The sequence below is a fragment of the Brachyhypopomus gauderio genome, chromosome 2, assembly GCF_052324685.1.
Source record: "Brachyhypopomus gauderio isolate BG-103 chromosome 2, BGAUD_0.2, whole genome shotgun sequence".
NCBI classification, from domain to species: domain Eukaryota; kingdom Metazoa; phylum Chordata; class Actinopteri; order Gymnotiformes; family Hypopomidae; genus Brachyhypopomus; species Brachyhypopomus gauderio.
In genome coordinates this window covers 40,876,204-40,898,446 of record NC_135212.1, presented here as the reverse complement: position 1 = coordinate 40,898,446, position 22,243 = coordinate 40,876,204, and the positions used below count along the sequence as shown (strand labels likewise).

Here is a 22,243-nt window from a genome sequence, read left to right as displayed (position 1 = left end):
GGCAGCCAGACCATCCCCCAGGTGCCTGCAGGTGCCTGTATCCAATCGTCTTGGGTAGAGCCATGCAAGAAGATAGATAATACAGACTGAGTGGACATGAATTTAAACCACCGTTGATTTAAATGTACGTAGCTCACGTGCCAGTGATCAGCATGTGGCTCCGGCAGACTAATCTATAGCAGCATAACTAAAGGGAGGGGTTCAGAGGTGACCACAGGCATGAGGGCTCACTGAGACATTGCTTTCCAGTCAAGTCATAGTCACAAATAGAGTGATGCCAAGACACAGCTGGATGACAGCATCAACATCTCAGATCACCAGAAATCTCAACGTCTGGGGGCCCCCAAGCCCCTACACCTTACAAGGGGAATTTTAGCTGAAGGCTTGACTAAACAGGTGAGTCTTAAGTCTAGATTTAAAGATTGGAACTGTGTCAGAGTCTCGGATTGGAGCTGGAAGGCTATTCCATAATTGAGGGGCTTTAAAAGAGAAAGCTCTGCCTCCGGCTGTAGTTTTACTAATTTTTGGAACTACGAGAAATCCAGCATTTTGGGAGCGCAAAGGGCGAGATGGGTTGTAGTAATCAATGAGTTCACTCAGATATTGTGGGGCAAGACCATTTAACGCCTTATAGGTTAACAGGAGAACTTTAAATTCAATGCGATATTTAATCGGCAGCCAGTGTAGTGCGGCGAGAGTGGGACTAATATGATCGAATTTCTCAGCCTTGGTTAGGACTCTAGCTGCGGCATTTTGTACAAGTTGTAGCTTCTTTATGGACTGTTTAGAGCATCCAATTAGAAGACTATTACAGTAGTCCAATCTCGACGAGACAAAAGCATGAACTAGCTTCTCTGCATCAGCTAATGAAAGTAAGTGTCTCAGCTTGGCAATATTACGTAAATGGAAAAAGGCAGCCTTAGTGACATTGCATACATGTGTGTCAAATGAAAGATCAGAATCAATAGTGACACCTAAACTTTTTGCAGTAGATTTTGGTGTTACTGAAAAACCATCTAGGGTAAGGGGAATATCAGCCCAATTGCTTCTAACAGCTTTAGGCCCAAGAATCAGTACCTCAGTCTTGTCAGAATTTAGTTTAAGAAAATTAGACGCCATCCAGTTTTTAATATCCTGGACGCAGTTCTCAATCTTGAGAGTTGTGGTGGTATCATCTGGATTAGAAGATATATACAACTGAGTATCATCTGCATAGCAATGGAAGCTAATGCCATGCCTACGAATGATAGTGCCCAGTGGTAGCATATATAATGAGAATAATATGGGGCCCAGTACAGATCCTTGTGGGACACCATACTTTACTTTAGAATGCTCAGAGCATTCGTTATTTACTAGCACAAATTGGTAACGATCTGTCAGGTAGGACCTGAACCAGGAGAGTGCTTGACCTCTTATGCCAATGAGTGTCTCCAGTCTATTAAGTAGAATATTATGATCAATGGTGTCAAAAGCAGCACTGAGGTCTAGCAGTATGAGAAACGAAATGTGTCCTTTATCAGAGGATATTAAGAGATCATTCAGTACTTTAGTTAGTGCTGTTTCAGTGCTGTGATGAGCTCTAAATCCAGACTGAAATAACTCTGACATGTTCTGTCTGTAAAAAGGAAGAGAGTTGTGAAGAAACTACTTTCTCTAAAATTTTGGATATGAATGACAGATTAGAAATTGGCCTATAGTTGGACAGTTCTTGGGGGTTAAGACCAGGTTTTTTAATTAGCGGCTTGATGACTGCAAGTTTAAATGAACTGGGAACGTAGCCCAGGCTCAGAGAATAATTTATTATAGTAAGCAACGGTTCTACATTGCTGTGCAGTAATTCTTTAAGTAGATGGGTTGGTACAGCATCTAGTATGCATGTGGAGGGTTTAGCAGATTTCACCAGTGAAATAAGCTCCTCACGACCAATTGGGGAGAAGGACTCTAACAGGGCATCAGAGCTGACCAGACAGCTGTCAAGGTGCATTGGCATGTTAACAGGCTCTGAGATAGCACTACTAATGTTTTCCCTAATTTTATCAATCTTATCATTAAAGAATTTCATAAAATTGTTACTGCTACACTCTAGTGGAATAAGAGAATTGTTTTGTTCATGACTCCTCGTAAGGCTGGAAACAGTTTTAAAAAGGAGTCCTGAATTGTTTTTATGTTTTTCTATTAAGGCCGATAAGTATAAGGACTTTGCCATATGGAGGGCATGCTTATATTCAATAAGGCTGCTTTTCCATGATAGTCTATACACTTCTAACTTCATATTTCGCCATTTACGTTCCAGGATCCGCGCGGCTCGTTTGAGGCTACGCGTGTGCTCATTGTACCATGGCGCTATTCTTCTCTCCGTGGCTCTCCTATATCGTAGTGGTGCAACTTTGTCTAAAGCTGTACGAAGGGAAGTCTCGACGTGCTCGGTGAAACGCTCTAGTCCTTCCGGAGCTACAAGTGGATCAGTGTTTGTCAGACCCGGTAAAATATCAGTGAGCGCGGCTATGGTGCTGGGTGTTATAGCTCGTTTAATTTGATAGCGGGGTGGCCGATGAACACAGTCAGTTAAACACAACTCGTATGTTATGAGGCTGTGGTCAGAAACAGCCTCACTCTGAGGAAGAATTGCTAAACTGGATATGTCAATACCAAATGACAAGACCAAGTCTAAAGTATGACTACAGTTATGCGTAGGACCCACCACATTCTGAGTGATACCCATTGAATCAAGAATTGCTTGAAAATGAATGCTAAAAGAGTCACACCGATTTTCAAAATGGATATTAAAATCACCCACTATAATCACCTTATCGGCTGATAGCACTACATGAGACAGGAAGTCTGAAAACTCCTGCAAGAACTCAGAGTATGAACCAGGGGGGCGGTAAATAGTAATTAACATAAACGACTGTGACACTTTGTTGCTTGTTAAATTTGAAACATTTGATACAGTGAGGATGAGGTGTTCAAAAGAATTAAACTTGAAGCCAAATTTTTGAGAAATGCCTATATCAGAGTCATATATTGTGGCGACCCCACCTCCTCGACCATTTGGACGGGGGTTATGGACATATCTATAGCCAGAGGGAGAAGCTTCATTTAGGGCCATATAGTCGTCTGGTCGGGTCCAGGTTTCCGTCAAGCAAAGCATGCATAGATCATGATCGGTAATCATTTCATTAACAAGCAATGCTTTAGATGAAAGGGATCTAATATTTAGTAGTCCTAGTTTCAGATTTAAACTGCTCTCTGAGGGAGCATAGTTGAATTTAACATTGATTAAATTTTGTCTACTAACTTTACGAGAATTATTTTTTGGTACTCGAGGAACAGACACAGTTTCAATCTGGTGTGACCTAGGTGACGTCTCTTTGCAGCTCGCAGACAGTCGGTTTAGCCTGTTTGTCTGCTGCCTGGCCTCGGCTCTGGTTTGTCAATCCCCATTAACTACACCTACACTACCACTATTAAGCCTAGCAGATATGCTACGAGAAATGAGAGCAGCACCCTCCCAAGAGGGGTGAATGCCGTCTCGCTTCAAAAGGCCAGGCCTGCCCTCAAAACGTGTCCAATTATCTATATAACCCACTTTGTTATCTGAGCACCATTTAGACATCCAGCGGTGTAACGCCCATAACCTGCTGTAGGTTTCAGCGCCACGCCGAACTGGAATGGGACCAGAGCATATTACGGCATCTGACATCGTCCTCGCTAACTCGCACACCTCTTTAACATTATCCTTGGTGATCTCAGACTGTCTCAATCCCACATCATTGGTGCCGACGTGTATAACTATCTTAGAATATTTACGTTTAGCCAGCACCTTTAAATTAGCCCTGATGTCAGGCGCTCTAGCCCCCGGGATACACTTGACTATGGCCGCTGGTGTCTCTAAACTAGTCGCTACGTTCACGTGTCTGAGCTGTGAATCTCCTATCACCAGAGCTCTTTTAACAGGTTGCTCAGTCGGTGTATTACTGAGTGGGGCAAACCTGTTTGACACGGGAACCTGAGAAAGACGGTGCTCAGCCCTACGGTTATGCTGCCGAGACGTCACCCATTCGCCCCGCTGCGAGGGCTCTAATGCCGGAGCTGAGGGCTCGCTAGTTACAGCTGTGCAACCCGGGCCTGCTACGCTAGCTGCGCTAGCCGCTTTCTAAAGCCCGGATGCGCTCCTCTAAAAGCGAAATCTTCTCCGTCATACTAATAACTAACCTACTGTAGGGGTTTCACCTACTAATCCTTTAAAGTAGATATAATTTGTTTTACCTTAATTATTAATCAGTCTCATTAATTTTAGAATCAGTCTCATATTCTAATTATACCAGAACCACAAGTTTAGTTATCAACTAAAGGTAATGAATGGTTTGGTATCTGAAGGATTTAACAATGAATTCTTTGGAGGTTTTGGCAACAACCACTTTTGAATGACATCAACACAGACAATTTGGTGAAAATAAATGATACATTTATTTAAAACCAACTATTCTAAAACACAAAGAGCATCAACATGGATCAGTATATTTACAGTGAAGACTCAGCATCTAGTGTGTGTGTGTGTGTGTGTGTGTAAAAAAAAGGGGAGGAGTAAGTGTGCGCGCTTGTGCGCGTGTGAGGAGGCGGAGTTGTAATCTCAGTTCTCCTATGGAGAACAAAGCAACTAAAATGGCGCCGACTTTAAACAGTAGAGCAGCGTGACTATGTTAATGAGCTCAGCTGGTTTATTCCAACGTGGTCAGAACAAAGAGTAATGGCGCTGGCTTACTAACCAAAAATTTATGTAGTGTGTCTGAGAATGGGAACAAGTTGTCAAATATTCAGAAGATAAAACATGGAGATTGCATGCCAGGTGGAGAACTTGTGTGTAGAAATCTTAACGAAGTTTATGACAAAGTTAAACATTCAGAATGTATTAACAGAAAACTTGGTTAACTCTGCAGTTCAAGTAACTTTGCCCTTCTATAAACTATGCCCAGCGGTAAGAGTCTCACGTGTTGAGTGTTTTGGGTGGTTTCCTCGTCCTCCCTGAATTCTCCTGGAATTAGGAGGGAATTTCCACCGCCAACTCCTCGTTGATTAAAAGCGATGTCGTCCAGGTGTGCTGGGGAATCGTCCAGGAATGAGAGTCTCGTTCACGGTTTAACAACAGGGAGTTGATCGCCTTTGTTTCAGTCCGTGTGGCCGCGTTAGCAAGCTTGATTGAAGTAGTTAGGTGAATCTGTTGTCGCGGTACCGTTGATCGGTTACTGGTTAGATTGCACCGTAACTCGGGCTCGTTAATTAAGTAGTACGACTTTCAGCTGTTTGCTGTTAGTCGTTGCAAAGTTCGCGTGTTCTCAAAGAAAACCGGAGAGAGAGAGAGAAGTGGCGGAGCCTCTCTTTAATAGGTCTAACCTCGGTGTCAGTCAAACCAGAGAGAGAGGGAGATATTACGGAGCCTCTCTTTAATAGGTCTAACCTATGTGTCGGTCAAACCAGAGAGAGAGAGATGAATGGCTGTTCAGGGTATTTAAACACCTGAACTGTAGACACACCCTTACTTCCGTCAAAGCAAGCTTGTTCAATGTGTTGCCAGTGGTACTGCCACCTGCTGGTTTAGCATGGTACCTACATTCCCCCCTTGGTCTTCAGACTGGGGCTGATGTCACAGTCCTGAAGAGCACAAAAGGTTATCCATGCATTCCATGTTCCCTGTAGCATCCACTGGGAGGTGATCAATTCCATGAGTCAAGTTGTCCATCCCGCTCATAGCATGATCCATAAGATGGCTGGGAGATGCTGTAGACACACATCTGGGCAACAAGTTCACTACTGGGCAGTTCTTGAACAGTAACTAAGTTTAACCAAATCAAGAAAAACAATTAAAGAATATTAATGCATGGCTTAGATTTCACTTGTTGGACAAAGCTGGACTTCCATACAGTGTCTCAAAAGTTAACAGCTCTTGCTATACTGGTAGAGGAGAGAATAAGATCTGTGTGAGGGGTAAAATGTAGAATAGAGGTTAGGAGGTAACGCCGGGTACGCCCCCCTTTGTAAAGACCCTACTGCATTGAAAATGCAGAGATGTGGGCGGAGATGATGCCAGGAACATCTCCCTTTAAAAAGGTCAGATCTGGAAAAACAGCTACTTGCTTACAGGCTGAGCGTTTACATGCAACTTCATATAATGTCAGTTCTGCCTCCCCCCTGGCTCAGGCTGGAGGTCCACTAACTGATCCTTATCTATGGCTGTCCCCCCTTCCACTGGTTCTGCCTCTCTTTCCACCTCTTGGCTCTGTCCCTGTGACGAGAGTAGTGAGAGGGGCCTGCAGAAAGAACAGTGTCTGAATTTACAGGGAAATCATAGGGAGGATCTTGGAGCTCTTTGGAGTCTCCTTCAGGCAGACTGGGCTGCACAACAGTCTCCCAAACTGTCTGCGTGGTCTTTCTGATCTCACGCATCGACAGGTCACCTTGGCGTGCTAAAAGTGTGACATGGGTTCTCACACAAGGGTGGAGATTGTGCAAAAATAGGGATTTGAAGGTTCGGTCTTCTGTGAGACCGGGTCCATTTCTTCCCTGGAAAAAAGTTTGTTTCAAGCGATTAAAGTAATCTCTGGGATGCTCTGAACGCTTGTGCTTAATTTTAATGGCCGACATGAATGCTGAAGCTTCGTCAAAGAAAGAGGAATACTCCTCAGCGAGGGCTTTACAAAGCTGAGTGTAACTGTCCCTAATGGAAAACGGCTGTGACTCTATGAACGTGTGAACTGATCTAGAGGTGGTTTTCCAAATTAGCTTCACTTTCTCTCGTTCTGTTGCATAGGGCAAGTCCGAGAGGCTACACTCAATTTCTTGGAGGTAGTCTTCAACATGGTAGTTTGACCTTGCTGGGTCGAATGGCTCCATGTCCTTGGCTAGTGAATCTAGTAACTTTAACCGAGGGAAATGTTCAAGGACATGTCTATTAGAATAGGAAGGTGGACCTTCACTATCCAAGTGGTGTAACTCTTGGTCAATAGGATGCCTACTGCCTCCTGTCTCTCTGTGCCTAGGTGGCAGTAATGAGCCTTTATGCATCTCAAGTTGGGAAATATTTGTATTTCTCCTTGAGGAAAAAGCTGTAGCATGTACGTCACTGTGCCAGCCTGTGCGTGGGTCAGCGGAATGATGCTCAGCGTTTAAGTAAGGCCTGTTATCTGCTCTACCTGGTGAGACGTCCCTTGTCTGTACGTTCTGCCAGTGGTGTACATCAGCATGCCTTCTGCCATCCTGCTTTGTGTCTATAGGGGGCAACAGTGAGCCTTTGTGCATCTCAAGTTGGGAAATTTCTGCATTTCCTCTTGAGGAAATAGCTGGAGCATGTACGTCACTGTGCCAGCCTGTGCGTGGGTCAGTGGAATGATGCTCAGCATTCATACAAGGCTTCTTAACTGTGGTACCTAATGAGATGTCCCTGGTCTGGACATCATGCGGAGGATAATGGTCACCAGCATGCTTTCTACCTTCCTGGTCTCTGTCCATAGGGGGCAACAGTGAGCCTTTGCGCATCTCAAGTTGAGAAATACCTGCATTTCTCCTTGAGGAAGAAGCTGGAACATGTACGTCACTGCGCCAGCCTGTGCGTGGGTCAGTGGAATGATGCTCAGCATTTAAGTAAGGCTTCCTAGCTGTTGTACCTGACGGGTTGTCCCTGGTCTGGACATCATGCAGAGAATAAGGAGGGCCAAAAGACATAGCAGGATTAGTATTACTCTCTTTGTTACTCAAGAGTAAGGGGGCAGAAGCTAGGGACGAGTAAAAGGGCTCTGCTGACTCGTAGCAAGATGATGCAGACAGGGCATCTGCTCTAGGAGGGTGATTCTCCACAGAGGCTTCACTTTGAGCTTCAGAAGCTGAACAGTCAGTAGTATCATATGGATACTCTGAGGAAGAACTAGTTACATCTAACCTAAGGCTCATGGGGACTGGAGCCGGGGCCTTAGGACGTACAACAGGTGCATCATCACCTGTGGAGTGCTGACTATATTGGCTTTCTACTGTAACTAATTTAGAAGGTCTAGAGGTGTCGGACCTAGTTACAAGGAAATCCTGTGCTCTTGCACGGGCAAGTTCACTCTCCCTTTGGAGGCGGGCAGTTTCTGTTAAGCCCGTGTGACGTTCACTTACGGTGAGCACGTCATTCAGCGCATGAGTGGTCAGTTGGAGGTTGTGGCGAAGGTGCTCAACCTCAGAACTGAGCTTAGCAGTGTCCTGTTTGAGGAGTCTATTTTCCTTGCGTAGTGCCTCTACTTCCAAGCGAGCCTGCTGCTGACATAGAAGGAACATTTTAAAAACTACATCTGGAACGGTAGGGGTCTCCTCAAAGTAGTCCTTTAGAGGTTTGTCAACATCCTTCCTACCTGGTTCAAGAATCTGAAGGAGCTGAAGCAAAGATTGACAAGTATTCTGTTTTAGAAAAGCCATGGTTAGTCTAAATGTACTTATAGACTAGCTCAAAAAAAAGGGACAAAATCAAGTCAGCTTCAGTACAATCTGGCTTAGCTATTGTGCCAGGACCTTGTGTCTGGGCAGGTAAAAAGGGTAATTACCTAGGTGGACAAGCCAAATTGAAACTGGGGTAAAAAGAATTGTGCCAAAGGTGATTATGGTCTCTGAAACTAAACACTAGCACACTGGATAAAAGACTGCAACAGTGAAGTCTGATAACTGTGCTAAATAATTATCCTGATACTTCTGCAGTACAGGGGAAATCAGTGGGATGCCACACAAGTTAAAGCAACTGAATTACTATTGAAGTAATCAGAAATTAAATGAGTGAAATAAATATACTGATCTTCAGTTGATTGCTCAATGAATGTGAATAGTAACCAAATGGTAAACAAATTAGAACAAGATATCACCAAACTAAAAGTTACCAAGAATTAGCTTTCCTCTATAGGAAGACTTAGGAAGCGCTCTGGCGCCCTCTTCTGGCGAATTTGGAGATGGTCATATTCTAATGGCTTGAAAGCCTGTGATATGAAAAAATGGTTGATATCAAACAAATATGGTTGAGCCAGAAATCTCCCTCACACGGGGTACCAATTATGTAGGGGTTTCACCTACTAATCCTTTAAAGTAGATATAATTTGTTTTACCTTAATTATTAATCAGTCTCATTAATTTTAGAATCAGTCTCATATTCTAATTATACCAGAACCACAAGTTTAGTTATCAACTAAAGGTAATGAATGGTTTGGTATCTGAAGGATTTAACAATGAATTCTTTGGAGGTTTTGGCAACAACCACTTTTGAATGACATCAACACAGACAATTTGGTGAAAATAAATGATACATTTATTTAAAACCAACTATTCTAAAACACAAAGAGCATCAACATGGATCAGTATATTTACAGTGAAGACTCAGCATCTAGTGTGTGTGTGTGTGTGTGTGTGTGTGTAAAAAAAAGGGGAGGAGTAAGTGTGCGCGCTTGTGCGCGTGTGAGGAGGCGGAGTTGTAATCTCAGTTCTCCTATGGAGAACAAAGCAACTAAAATGGCGCCGACTTTAAACAGTAGAGCAGCGTGACTATGTTAATGAGCTCAGCTGGTTTATTCCAACGTGGTCAGAACAAAGAGTAATGGCGCTGGCTTACTAACCAAAAATTTATGTAGTGTGTCTGAGAATGGGAACAAGTTGTCAAATATTCAGAAGATAAAACATGGAGATTGCATGCCAGGTGGAGAACTTGTGTGTAGAAATCTTAACGAAGTTTATGACAAAGTTAAACATTCAGAATGTATTAACAGAAAACTTGGTTAACTCTGCAGTTCAAGTAACTTTGCCCTTCTATAAACTATGCCCAGCGGTAAGAGTCTCACGTGTTGAGTGTTTTGGGTGGTTTCCTCGTCCTCCCTGAATTCTCCTGGAATTAGGAGGGAATTTCCACCGCCAACTCCTCGTTGATTAAAAGCGATGTCGTCCAGGTGTGCTGGGGAATCGTCCAGGAATGAGAGTCTCGTTCACGGTTTAACAACAGGGAGTTGATCGCCTTTGTTTCAGTCCGTGTGGCCGCGTTAGCAAGCTTGATTGAAGTAGTTAGGTGAATCTGTTGTCGCGGTACCGTTGATCGGTTACTGGTTAGATTGCACCGTAACTCGGGCTCGTTAATTAAGTAGTACGACTTTCAGCTGTTTGCTGTTAGTCGTTGCAAAGTTCGCGTGTTCTCAAAGAAAACCGGAGAGAGAGAGAGAAGTGGCGGAGCCTCTCTTTAATAGGTCTAACCTCGGTGTCAGTCAAACCAGAGAGAGAGGGAGATATTACGGAGCCTCTCTTTAATAGGTCTAACCTATGTGTCGGTCAAACCAGAGAGAGAGAGATGAATGGCTGTTCAGGGTATTTAAACACCTGAACTGTAGACACACCCTTACTTCCGTCAAAGCAAGCTTGTTCAATGTGTTGCCAGTGGTACTGCCACCTGCTGGTTTAGCATGGTACCTACACTACACTTCACACAAATATAATTCTGTATGTATAATTCTGTGTATAATTCTAATATGTATATACATATTAATGAGCAATGCCTTAGGTTATTGGAGAAAACAGTAAGCCTAATGTAGGAGCAGCAAACAGATGAAGGTTGAACTATAAGCAGTGTGAGTCAACAGTATGTACAGAACAGAGAATCGCATCTGTCATGGAAAAAGTATAAAACAGTACTATGTATGAGTGATGGGCTAGCATATATATATGGGGTGTGCACATTCTCATGAGAATCAGACAGAGGAGTACAATGGAAGTTAAAGTGACCATGCAACATTCAGCAAGTCCAGCACAACTCATCATTCAGGGTTTAAAATGAAGTACAAAGTTCCCCATGGGGACATAGTCATATGCAGACTCATATACACTCATCTCCTTCACTCAGACTCATCTTCTTTACTCACTCATCTTCTTCACTCAGACTCATCTCTCTCCCTTAGACCCATTGTCTTGACTCAGACTCATCTACTCTCAGACTCATCTCCTATAATCAGACTCATTTCCTTGACTCAGACTCATCTTCTTGACTCAGAATCATTTTCCTTACTCAGACTCATCTCCAATCAGACACATCTTTACTCAAACTCATAGTCACTCAGGTTTGTTTTTTGGCTCAGACTCATCTCCTTCACTCAAACTAAACTCCTTGACTCAGACTCATCACCTTCACTTAGACTGATCTACCTTCACTCAGACTGATCTACCTTGACTCAGACTCAACTTCTTGACTCAATCATTTTCCTCACTCAGACTCATCTCCACTCAGACTCATCTCCTTGACTCATACTCATCTTGACTCACTCATCTCTCTCACTCACTAATTTTCTTGACTGACTCATCTCCATTCAGACTCATCTCCTTCACTCAGACTCATAACTTTCGATCAGGCTCATCTCCACTCAGACTCATCTTCTTGACTCAGGCTCATCTTTTTGGCTCAGACCAATCTCCTTCACTCAAACTCATCTCCACTCAGACTAATCTCCTTGACTCAAGTCTTTGTGGTTGTGGCCTGATATGGAAATTGAGGTACAGGAGTGAATCAGACTATACTGCCTGTCCTCACGGTCCAGATTCTCACCTCCAGTGAACTCCCGGTTCCTGTGCAGACCTTTTTGACGGACTACCTGGTCTTACTCCTTAAGTGCCTTCAATACATTAATTTCTTTGCTCTCAGCATTGAAAGATCTGCAAAGCTCACAGTACAATGTGAATGTTGACAACCCTTGTCAGCGGTAAACCGGTCAGCGGTTGGTGCTGGTAAACCAGTTTGGATTAGTCTTACACAGTATTACTCAGACTGAGTTGTGCAACAGTTTTTGCGCTGTAGGGAAGACTAATAAACCTGCGTTATTTTACCATTTTATGATAGCATCTAATGGGATTTTCCCTCAGGCCTTTGATGTTTTTGTACACCATGGCTGGAAATTATGTTTACAGGTGTAGCTGAATCCAGCCTGGTGATTGCAGAACAGTAATTGGATATATGGTGTGTCATCAGGTCCCCGCTGACAGCTCATGAAACCAATGATGAGAAACTATTTTGAGGAGTGCAAAAAGTATATCAAGGGGTTTTCCAGGGCTTCTAAATGGGTGGTTTATATTTATGCAGAAACATGAGTTCGTTTTAAAACAAGGTACACATTTATTTGTGTTTACGTGTGTTTGTGAGACTAAGCGATACCAGTTTCTTCACTGGTAAACTGACTGAAGAGTAGATAGTTGTTGCTTTATTATGCAGGATACCTAACAATCTGAGGATTCTCCAGAAGGAGGTGCTATTAGCTAAAAAAGAAAAAAAGGAAGAGGCGGTGCTCAAATATCAGTACCGCTGTGTCCGTGGTTGGGTTTATGAGTGGTGAGTATTAATATCAATACTCTTCCCCAAGTCAAGAGCTTTAGCTACTTTTTCATTCACTGATGTCCGTATCTTCTTTTCTGAGTATAGACACTCTGAATTACCATGTAGGTAACAGCAGTAGCTGATCCAGAATTTCTCTGAAGGGACTTTATTGACAGAAAAGCTTTGTTTAGCAGCTTTTATTGACAAAACTTAAAAAAAAGATTTAAAGCTGAGAGAACTAGACACAACCCTCTCTATTACTTTAGTTTAGGGACATTTAATTTTGCTACTACATTAAAACACAAATGAGCAAGCAAGCATGGTTTCCATGGAGGATAGTTCATTTTCTATATATTTTGTATAATTGGTTCATTCTACCTGCTGGCATGAGGTTATTAGAACGTTCATGCAACTGGGGAGGAATTTTATTTTCGGAGTCTAATCCGTTCATCTCACCTGTCCATATACAATTGCATGAGTTGAAGCCAGAAATGCCTGCAGATGAATGAGATCAGGGCAATCTGCTTTACCTGTTTAGCCTCTAACAGGGGTCTCTAACACGTCGCTCGCGAGCTACCAGTAGCTCGCCAAAGGACCAATGAATAGATATACATTTATATATACATATAAATTTGTAAACCTAATTGGTCCCATCGAGAAATCTACTTAAATTCATGTCCAATCAAAATTCACAGTTTTCCCTCCCCTTCTAATACTAAATGATTATTCGCCAATTATACAACAGTTAGTTCACAATCCGACTGGTTGAGAAGTGTTCTAACCCTGCAGATATGCGTGATAACAGCACGGTATTCTCATTCTCTGTATCACTCCGCGGACGCGTTGTCAAGTAACGGCATATACATATATTCACGATAACACACTCCCTCTCGTGTTCTATTGCTCAATTAGCTGTCAATCAAAAAGTTAGGCTGCCGTCAATATTGAATAAACCAGGGGTCACCCACGTCATGAGTCGCCACGTCATGTTTTTGCTACTATTATAGATTGTCCGCGGTTGCTAGCGGTCTTCCCGCTTAGCAATTGACACTCGCACACGCAACTTTCGTTCGCCAACCCCCCCCCGGTCAACAACTTTCGTTCGATTGATGCGTACTAATCTGGTAGCCCTCCGCAATAATTGGTATCCAAGAAGTAGCTCCCAGTTTCAAAAAGGTTGGAGACCCCTGCTCTAATGTCTGTAAGCATTTTTCGTAGACCAGTAATAATCACTAAGAAACATTGACATGCCATGGAAGCAGAGTTGCTGTTCTATTTTATAACACCAGAGGGCAGTATGAGAACACCCATTTCATTCCCCACGGACACATCCGCTGAAGCCTGCACTACAGATATATATTTGTGTTGTGCTGCTAACCTCAGAGCTGCTTCTTAAACAGTATGTTTTGGTGACTGAAAGGGAATTTTTGACCACAGTGAGGGTTGTGAGCAACATGCTGACTCTCTGGTTCCAGATTTATAAAATATGTTGGGCATGTATACACACTGATCACTTTATTAGGTACACCTTGCTAGTACAATGTTCCTTTGCCTTCAGAACTGCCTGAATCCTAAGTGGCATGGATTCAACAAGGTACTGCAAACATTCCTCGTGTTCAAGAAACCAGTCTCAGATGATTCGCACTTTATGACTTGGTGCGTTATCCAGCTGGAAATAGCCATCAGAAGATGGGTACACTGTGGTCATAAAAGGGATGGACATGGTCAGCAACAATACTCAGGTAGGCTGTGATGTTGACATGATGCTCAATTGGGACTAATGGGCCAGGAAAAATATCCCCCACACCATTGCACCACCACCACCAGCAGCCTGAACTGATGATACAAGACAGGATGGATCCATGCTTTCATATTGTTATGTCAAATTCTGATCCTACCATCCGAATGTCGCAGCAGAAATCGAGATTCATCAAACCAGACGTTTTTCCAATCATCTATTGTCCAATTTTGGTGAGCTTATGCGAATTGTAGCCTGTTTCCTGTTCTTAGCTGACAGGAGGGGCACCCAGTGTGGTCTTCTGCTGCTGTAGCCCATCCGCCTCAAGGTTCAACATGTTGTGTGTTCAGAGATGCTCTTCTGCATGCCTCAGTTGTAACGACTGGTTATTTGAATGACTGTTGCCACATTCTCTGTAAACCCTAGAGATGGTTGTGCGTGAAAATCCCAGTAGAACAGCAATTTCTGAAATACTCAGACCAGCCCATCTGGCACCAACAACCATGCCACGTTCAAAGTCACTTAACTCACCTTTCTTCCCCATTCTGATGCTTGGTTTGAACTTCAGCAGATCATCTTGGCCATGTCTACATGCCTAAATGCATTGAGTTGCTGTCATGTGATTGGCTGATTTGACATTTGCGTTAATGAGCAGTTGGACAGGTGTACCTAATAAAGTGGCCGCTGGCGTCTTCTTCAAATTCACAGACAGAAGTGTGTGTGTACCAAACCTATGCCTCTGTCACAGCTCTGAACCGCTTTGATTGCAATGATAACTTAAATGAAAATGAGGGGCAGTCATGGTCTGGAGGTAGGGAACTGGTCTTGTGACCGGAGGGTCATGGATTCGATTCCCAGGCCTGAGGCCATGACTGAGGTGCCTAACCCCAACTGCTCCCTGGGCGCCAGGCTAGGGCTGCCCACCACTCTGGGCACATGTGCACCACAGCCCCCTAGTAATCACTGGTGTGTGTGTTCTAACTGCACAGATGGGTAAAAAGCGAAGGACAAATTTCGATTGCGGTGAAAAATCACAATTGACAAAATATGGCACATTTAAAAACAACTATATTTGTAAAGAAATAAGAATTTAAAAAGTGCTGAAATGGCAACTATAATGAAAAGCAAAATATTACTGTGGGTCTGAGACCTTTAGTGCTCTGGTTCATTTTAGTGTATTCTAATGAATAAATCTGTTGTTTTGCAACCATACTTTGTGCATATGTATTAAATTATAAATAAAACGACTCAGATGAATGTGAAACGACTCAAATGAAATGACTCAGATCTGTTCAGTATGATAAAGTGCTTCTTTGCCAACCAGAAATTTGGTGCCTTTTCCCCTCAAACAGTGATGGCTATAATGTGTAACATGTTTGTGTACGATATGAGCCCTGTCCAGTGTGTCGGTCTGTGAGACAGAGCCCTGGGGACCAGCTAGCTGGGCGGTCCAGGGGAGTGGTCTTGATGTCCCCCTCTCAGTTCCCATGATCTAATGGGAGTGCCAGTTACAGGGCTGGGTCATGCTGCCGGCATACGGCCCCTAGGGGCCCAAGGCTGGCGTCCTCATCCTGCCCCGATTCAGCCCGAATGCTCCAGGCACTAATTCTGCCAAAATGCATGCTAAAAGCCCAGATTAGCATCATATGGATTGTCCCAGCGTGGAAAATATATTTGTAAAGGGTTCGGTGTGTGGAATTCAGGGCACCGGTGGACCAGCTGCTGGCTGAAAAGAGCCGAACGTGATTGGTCATCTGAGCCTCTGTCCGGCCTTCTCCCAGTGACTCCAATAGCCACGCTGGCTTGAGGTCAGCTGGGGTTGACTGTTATTAAAGGGGGCAGTGCTAGCTAGAGTGTCTGACTGATGCAATCACAGTGTAACTAACGGTTACATGCTATTTACCTAATCCCAGATCACTGTATGCTTTACTTTCTAGTCTTAGCACACTTAAACAGTTTGGTGAGATTATAAAATCACGAGGTGTACTGTTTCCAAACAGGTAGTTCCGTCTGTGGCAACAACAGCCCATAATGATACATCTGGACAATAGAGCATGCTGATTGGTAGGACAGCAGAGTGGCTGGAGGATGTGAGTATTTGAAGCACAAATATGTGTCTGTATGTGACACGCCTGTGTGTGATACACACTTCCCCCTATCCAGATCGTGCTGCTGTGTACAGGCACACTGCACACAGCCACAGGACGCTGGGCCTACAGACACTTCGTCATGACTCACTGCTGTTTACTGAAGTGGCACGACACACGCAGGTCTAAGGAAGCCGGCCACATGCCTGAGAGGATTCAGCACATCTGGTTCAGCTCATCAGCCAATTACTGGTTCCACGGTTTAAAACAGAGGGGGTTCGAACTCAGCAGGGCTGTAGCTGCCTGGGATCCGAGTTTCACACCCCTGCTTTACATCACATCTATAATCACAATAGTCAAGCTTAAATTCTATTGTATTTGCATTTCTAGATGAACATCTTAGAGAAATTGCCTCTAAGCATGAGCACTAGTGTGGCCTCAGAACTGAGGTCATGTGATGTGAGAGGTCATGTGATAGTGAGTGGTCATGTGATACACTCATTTGAGTTGTGTTTTACTTTGCTGCGAGCAACACATTTACCACATGATGCTTTCTCAGAGTCCAGCTGTAAATCAAGTGGCTATGGAAACCGTTAATGTGATCTTTCCCATTGGTGGCATGTGGTAGAGGTGGTCTTGAACTCGTTTAAAACACCCTTGGTATTTTTAGAGCTGGCCGTTGAGGTGGGAATAGCTGAATGCGTTTGATAAGGAGCTGACGTGTCCCTGGAACAGGCAGACTGCGTGTGGCCTTTTCAGGCTCCTGCAGAATAAGCAGCTCTCCCTTCCTGCTGCAGTTGCTCCGGCGCTGACCCACTACTGTCCTCTCGCGCTGTCAGCTCAGCGTGGCTTTGCACTGCATCTTTTGAAAGCGACACCCACGGGATTTTGGAGGGGATGGGGGGGGGCTTTTGAGCCTTTGTGCTGCGTATCCGTGATCTTTCCTCCCAGGTGTCTGTCTGTGATGTGGGCGGAGCATGTTCGGGAAAGCAGCCGAGCTTGGCGTTCCTGCTGCTCTCTGATTGGTTGCTGTGGTCTGCTGAGAAACCAGTTGTAAGTGTGGGAGGAACCGTAGTAGTACTTTGCGTAATTTCATATGAAGACAATGACAGTACTGACTGAGGAATTCAGAATTACCATCCCAAAGCCCTGAGTAAAGAATATGGTGTTGTGTACACGAGGGCTCTGTGCCATCAGTGTTTGACGAACACGAAGGGCTCTTCACTGGCCTCATTGTGCACTATGGTGACGTGAAAATCAAACATTACTATGCAAAAACCTCAGAGGTCAATTGGTACTCATGTTTGTGGGGGTCATGTCGAGCTCAGGTACTGCTATCCGATATCAACACTTTGTGTGTGTGTGTATGGTGTGTGTGTAGTGAGTGTGTGTGTGTATGGTGTGTGTGGGTGGTGTGTGTGTAGTGAGTGTGTGTGTGTATGGTGTGTGTGTAGTGAGTGTGTGTGTGTGTGTGGGTGGGTGGCGGGTCACTCAATTACTTTTTGTTTAGTTTTCTAGGGCCACACACTCGCTGATGTCATTCCTTATAATTATGTACTCTGTGTTGAGTAAAATCAGTAATATCTTGTCTTCCTAACCACATACTTCTTTATACAGTCTTAACTCATAACTCAGATGACTTAGTCATCCCAGTCACCCTTCTGCTGTAGAATCTAAAGAGTTCACCATTGCCTTTAGATATTTAAACATGTTGTTGTAAAGTTTAAAACTTAACGAGTCAAAGAGGAAGTCCAGTGGTAGAAGTAGAAGTTGGGCACCGAGTTTTGGCTCTGCGTGTCTCTTTAAGAGGACGGCCGGGGGAGGGGCAGAGTTTGCCTCCAAGCGGCCCTGGTTTTTTTTTCTTTCTTAAACAGAAATTCCTCTCTCAAGAGTTCGGCATTTCCTCTGAGCTCAGACACACAGCTCGTGGTCCTCTCGCCTTTCACCCAGCGCTTGCCGTAGAAGTGGGGGGATTTTCAAACATCCTCTCATCACCTCTCGTCTGGCGCTCGGTACGCGTGGCATCCGTGGACGAACATCAAGCACGTGTCCTGTCCCCGGCCTGGCCGAGGCGGGGGGGGGGGCGGACAGAGCTGGAGTGTGAAGGGGAGAATAGTGGCGGGAGGCTGACTCAGCCGGGCTCAGCATGGCCCTGTTCACCCCTCCTGCCTGCTTCCCCGGCTGAGAGGACCAGCCCTGAAGAGGACGATGAGCGTATACACGCTGAACCTCAGAGTCTTCTGGCCTCTGGCCGCCTGCATTCTCAGCATCTTGCTGCTGCTGTCCCATGTTGTCCTGCAAGGCTCAGAGCAGCGGGACGACGGCTGTCCTGACGCAGGACCCGGAGCCGTCCTGCTGGTCAAGTCTTTGATGGCGCTTGCTCTCTGTTACTTCGTAATGAGGTACTGCTCGGGCCAGGACATGTGGGCGGGACGGCGTCCCCGGAGGATCATGGAGGTGGCCAGCGGTAGGACGACGGCTCCTAAGAGGGAGGTGTTGGAGGAGCACTTCGAGAAGCACGTACGTCTTTCCCCACACGTGCTGGGCCATAGCAAAGCGCATGTGGCCAAGCTGGTGGGTGAGCTGGTGAGGGTGGGCCGGGGGGACGTCCTGCCCGAGTCCTCGCTGGCGTTCCGTGGGGACTTCGTCCAGATCGGCAGCTCGTACGAAGAGCACAAGGTGGGCTCGCCCGACTGCTTTGACATCCTGGTGCCGCTGCGACTGCCTCGCGGACTTAAGCTGGAGCCTCGCGGTCCTGCCGGAGGCCGGGGCGGGGCGCCGCTGGTCACGCTGGACGCTCCACGGCGGACAGAGTGGGCGCGGCAGCACAGGGTGTTCGCCGAGGGTTTCCTGCGTTCACATGCCGCGGCGGACGTCTACAGGCTGAGCCCAGAATCCGTCCAGCGATGGTTCTACGCCGCCTCGCAGCGCCGCCTGGCAACAGTGCGCTACCCGTTCGAAGAGCGCTGCTCCCTCCGCCTGACCCTGGGGGAGGGCCAACGCGTCCACCTCCGCCTCACGCCCCGGTCCGACTACGTCTGCTGCCACATCTCTATGGGCGTGCGGCTCATCCCGGCGCTGCCGCTCGGAGACAGCGCCTACCTGGTGGCGGGCCCCAGGGCTCGGAAGGGGGAGGACCTGTGGGCCGTCTACTTCCCCAAGCAGGAGCAGAGGCTGCTGGGATGGTTGAAAGGGAGACTCCCTCCCAGTTCCTGCCACCTGAAGTGCCTTCAGCTGCTCAAGGAGGTGCGGGACCTCGGAGGCCAGACGTTGGAGCAGCAGGCGGGTGCCGAGTGGAGAAGTGTGCTCTCCTCCTACAGCTTGAAGACCGCCTGGCTACGCCTGCTGCTCAGCACGCCCCCCGAGGCATGGGAAGAGCGCCACCTGGTGGGCCGACTGGAGGACCTGCTGTGCAGTCTGAGAGAGGGCCTGCAGAAGAGAACTTTGCCGCATCTCCTCCTCGGGGGCGACGGCGGACTCCTGCCCGAGTCGCTCTCCTTACCGATGCCAAAGCTGGCCAAGGAGCCCGTGCCATCCAATCTGTGGGCGGAGTTCAACCCCGCCTCCCTGGATCTGGTCACTGCCCGCCTGGCCTACTCCTGGGCACACCTCCCACGGCTGATCCGTCTGGGGAGACCTCAGAGGAGCGCTTTGGGACGCGGCCTCCACTGTAAGCATGCGGACACTGAGTAAGGGACTGAGCAGGTTTCAACGTGGCCTTCACAGATTAACCATCTCAGGGGAAAACACTCTACTAACCAGTGTTGTGTCACATCCTATGGGCTTTGGTTTAAAATAATCAGTTTCCTTTTGGTTTATTTATTTACATTATTCTAAAGAGGAAAAAATCTTTTAAAAACCAACAGAAATTATGGGATGAAAGAAGGTACATTACTGTACATGCATTACTTATGACATTCAATAAGTGATGAACAGTATTTTTAATTGGCACAAATCATTTATAATGTACCGTATCATGGTGTTGGTCAGGGAGTCCAGTTAAAAGTAGTTTTCTTACAACTTTGCTGCCTTGCTGTCAGTAACGAGGGGGCATTTCTCTAGTTTCTGATTCTTGACGGTACTAGTGCCTTTAAAACAGTGTAGACATAAACTGCATTTGTGCATCGTGCTGATCCCTCTCAGTGTTTATCAGCTGTGGAGAATATGAATGCAACCATGTGTCCTGAAAGCCTGTCACCATGACCACCACGGCTGAACCGCCGTTGTGTGTTGACTCAGAGTACGGTCATGTCACAGGTCCTGGTGAGTGTTGTCTGTGGGTGGAAAACACTCAAAACAGACCAGACGGCAGGAAATAAAAAAGCTTTTTTCCATCTTCCTACACCATTTTGAAATGGCAGCAGGACCGCATTGATATCATGTAGGAGAGGATGATGAAGTGCCCACCACAAGCCTTCTTGTCTTCTGGTGTAAAAACCTGAGATGTTGCCTAATGGACTATCTCAATTCAGCTTTATAAAACAAAGCTTACACAAGACTCGGCTACGAAGGTTTAGATGGCTCCAATGTTCCTGTTTAAAAAATAGTGTTATGAAACTCTTAGCAGATCCTTGCACGTTGCATGTGTAAATGCACACGTGCACACACACCCCTTCTCCTAATCCCCAGAGATGCACCTCCACATTCTGTTGCCAAGGAGACAGGGTCACAGCAGGGTAGATCAGAATGCTTCTGCTGCACGGTGTGCAGGTGGTGATGCTTCTCTACAGTTTGGACCTGGTCAGTGTCAGTGGCCTCCCCTCTGCCCCCCCAATCACAAGCAGGCTTGCTAAGGGACTCCCTCTATCTCAGCCCATGTTCAGATGGCGGCTGGGGGCGAGCGTGTGCTTGTGGGCCCACCCAGGACTGCAGAGGCTCGTGTGTAGCTCAGGCCCGCTCCTCTGTTTCATGCTGCTGGCTGGTAGGAAGAGGAACTGATCATGGTCTCTCCTCAGCTGCCTGCTTGGTACTTCACAGGAAGCGAACGCTGAGGAACCACAACGTGACTGAGTGACCAAAGAGGAAGCAAGTCAAGCGATGTAACAGCCACGTCTTTCTTAGATGTGTGATCATTAATGTATATTTTGTATGTGAGAATGTTTGCTGTTTAAAGTGTAAAGTATCGTCATTGTACATAAACTTTTGTAAAAAGTGGCAGTCTGTAGGCCTGTACATTCTTAATTTATATTGCATGTATAATTATACACAAGCTAAATAAATACAGTATATTGTAGGTGACAAAAGTATTTATTCACTGTCTCCTGGGTGGAAATAAGGGTGAGAAGGTCTTGCAATAACAATTTAAAAACACATTTTATTCATAGTTAAATTAATGAATTAGACAATGTGGATCCAACTCTATGCTGTGGACTGTTTGAAATGTGGTTGGTTTTAAGATGTCCACTGCACTTTAAGAGAAGCACACAGCAAGAAGTGAAGGAAGAGAACACAAGTCTTCCAGTTTGGGCTTCCCCTTACGTTATTCTATTACTAATAATATTCTAGAAGGCCTCGCTCTGCCGAAATGCTGTAGAATAGAGTTTGCCCTCAGGCCATACTTTCTGCAAATGTTGTTAGACCACGGCTAGGGATGGGCTGAGTAATATATTGACATAAAAACATCGAGTCGTTTAAAGTGGGGTGACCATATTTTCTTTTGGGAAAACCAGGACACCCTGGAGCGGGGGTGTTGTGGAGTTGCATGTTGCGTACTGACAGTCACGCTGTCTACATTGTGATTAAGAACAGGGCTGCCCTCACTGACGCGGCTCACGGATTACGCCTGTAAATTTAAATTGTAATCGTCCAATAAAGGTAATTAAAAAACCAGGACATTTCCTCACTTTAAAAAAACCCGGGACGGCAGGGACAGGACGTGAAATACGGACATGTCCCGGGAAATACGGACGTTTGGTCACCCTATTTAAAGCTAATATGTATTCATTAAAGCCGGTTTTGTTGCTTAGGCCAACAACCCGTTCCGAGTATTAGTTTACACCGCGTCCTTGTATATAGCTGGATACTGCATACTGGTCCTCGTAGTAGTATGCAGTACAGTTTCCAGTA

The 22,243-nt window shown here is 45.5% G+C and overlaps 1 protein-coding gene across 1 annotated transcript; it reads left to right on the top strand.

The window, feature by feature from the left end:
• The first annotated feature begins 17,667 nt into the window (after positions 1–17,667).
• Positions 17,668–21,410, top strand: itpripl2 (ITPRIP like 2). The gene has a single exon (XM_076996159.1). It carries the CDS (start codon positions 18,386–18,388, stop codon positions 19,868–19,870), a length of 1,485 nt encoding a protein of 494 aa, XP_076852274.1. The 5' UTR covers positions 17,668–18,385; the 3' UTR covers positions 19,871–21,410.
• The last annotated feature ends 833 nt before the right edge of the window (positions 21,411–22,243 follow it).

What these genes read in the sequence shown, in the direction of transcription:
- itpripl2 (XM_076996159.1), top strand. Translation starts at nt 18,386, where the DNA reads ATGAGCGTATACACGCTGAACCTCAGAGTCTTCTGGCCTCTGGCCGCC.